The sequence below is a fragment of the Lactuca serriola genome, chromosome 8, assembly GCF_051521515.1.
Source record: "Lactuca serriola cultivar US96UC23 chromosome 8, Lser_US96UC23_V15, whole genome shotgun sequence".
Taxonomy (NCBI): Eukaryota; Viridiplantae; Streptophyta; class Magnoliopsida; order Asterales; family Asteraceae; genus Lactuca; species Lactuca serriola.
Genome location: NC_136415.1, coordinates 137233787 through 137235744, shown reverse-complemented (window position 1 = coordinate 137235744; position 1958 = coordinate 137233787). Strand labels below are relative to the sequence as shown.

Here is a 1958-nt window from a genome sequence, read left to right as displayed (position 1 = left end):
CTTAAGACCAAGTATCCTATATGGAATCTTTGACTTTGATATTATTGTTGTAAGCTTTGGTGATCCTTTGTTGATGGGCAGCGATGTAGATCTTGGCAAAATCCATGAGTTCATCGATAGTATCAAGATACTGGACTAGGATTCTATCATTCTTCTCTTGATCTTGAGATAAATATCTTGTCGTTGGGATCACCACTTCAGTAGGGATCATCGCTTCTGCTCCGAACACCAAAGAGTATGGATTTTGGCTTGTGGCCACTTTAGAAGAGGTCCTAAGTGCCCATAGGACGAAAGGAACCTCTTTTTCTCATCTCCCTTTCTTTGTATCTAGCCTTTTCTTCAAGTTATTGACTATGATTTTGTTTCTAGATTCTGCTTGACCGTTGGCTTGAGGGTGAACAAGGGTAGGCATTATCATTTTGATTTCCCAAGTTTTGCAAAAGTCCCTAGTCCTCTTGCTTATGAATTCGGATCCATTGTCACATATAATTTCGGTAGGGATCCCGAATCTAGTCAGCATATTATGTTTGATAAATGACACCACCTACTTATCTCTTACTTGAACAAAAGCCTCAGCCTCGATGCATTTCGAGAAATAGTCTGTCCTTACCAGCATGAAGACTTTTCCTCCAGGTTCATTAGGTAATTTTCATACTATATACATCCCATACTTCATGAATAACGAAGGGGAAATGATATGATGTAAAGGTTCCAATGGTCGGTGTAGGATGTTGCTATGTCTTTGACAAGCATCACATATTTGAGCATACAAGAAGGAATCTTTCTTCATGGTTGGCAAATAGTATCCCGTTCTCAACACCTTAGAGCACACGGATCTGCCCCTAGTGTGGTTACCACAATATCCTTCATGTATGTCTTGTAGGACTTTTGTAGCCTCATGATCTTCTAGGCATCGAAGGTCTAGACCTGTCATTGGATTTCCTGTATAGCTTACCTTGGATTATCACAAAACATGAGACCTTCATTTTGAATGACTTATCACTATTTTCTTCCTTTGGGATGGTACCATTTTGGAGATATTCCACAATGGGTTGAATCCATAATCTGGAGGTTGGGGGAGGATCCTTGATGATAGGATCCTGATGAGGGAGTTGAGGATCAAGATCTTTGATTGTAGCAACACTGGTTATTACCTCGTTATCCTCGGGATCCTTCAGTCCTTTAGCAGGATCCTTGATTACTGGGATCATCATGTGGATTATCGGGATCTTGGTTTCTGGTAAGATCCTAAGAGAAGATCCTTGATTGGCCAAGCATCCGCTTCTGCATTGCCTTCTTTAGGAACTTGGTTTAGGTTGAATGCTTCGAATTCAGAGGCTAAATGTTTGAGGACATGTAGGTATAGTGCTAGTATTTCTCTTTTTACTGCATAGAATCCGTTAAAATGGTTAGTTATTAATAAGGAGTCGACATATACCTGAAGATCCTTGATTTGAAGATTCGTAGCTAGCTGTAGTCCTATGATTAGTGCTTCGTATTCAACCTCATTACTGGTTGCATTGAACTCACAACTAGCTGCATAGGGTAGGATGTCCCCTTGTGGCAACTTTAGTATGATCCCTATCCCAGTTCCTCTTTGGTTTGATGTTCCATCTATGAATAGTGGCCATCTTCCTGTCTTTTCTTTTTCTAGGAATCGTTTAGTTTCTATATCTACTTCAGCTTGTAGATCATTACTGAAGTTAGCCATAAAGTCTGCCAGTGCTTGGGATTTATCACGGATCTTGGCTCATACTTGATGATGTATGTGCTTAGCTTCACAGACCACTTTGCCATCCTTCCTGGCATTTCTGCTTTTCTCATAACATTATTAATAGGATAATTAGTTCTTACGATTATGGGGTGTGTTTCAAAGTAGTGTCTTAATTCATTGGAAGCAGTTACTAGTGTAAGTATAAGATTTGCAAGGTGAGAGTACCTCGTCTCAGGATCCAAGA

The 1958-nt window shown here is 40.0% G+C and overlaps 1 protein-coding gene across 1 annotated transcript; it reads right to left on the bottom strand.

Annotated features, from left to right (window-relative positions):
• Positions 1-1219: 1219 nt before the first annotated feature.
• On the bottom strand, positions 1220-1711 carry LOC145067440 (uncharacterized). Its single transcript, XM_079014579.1, has one exon. The coding sequence runs from the start codon at positions 1709-1711 to the stop codon at positions 1220-1222; it is 492 nt and encodes a 163-aa protein (XP_078870705.1).
• Positions 1712-1958: the final 247 nt, after the last annotated feature.

What these genes read in the sequence shown, in the direction of transcription:
- LOC145067440 (XM_079014579.1), bottom strand. Translation starts at nt 1,711, where the DNA reads ATGGCTAACTTCAGTAATGATCTACAAGCTGAAGTAGATATAGAAACT.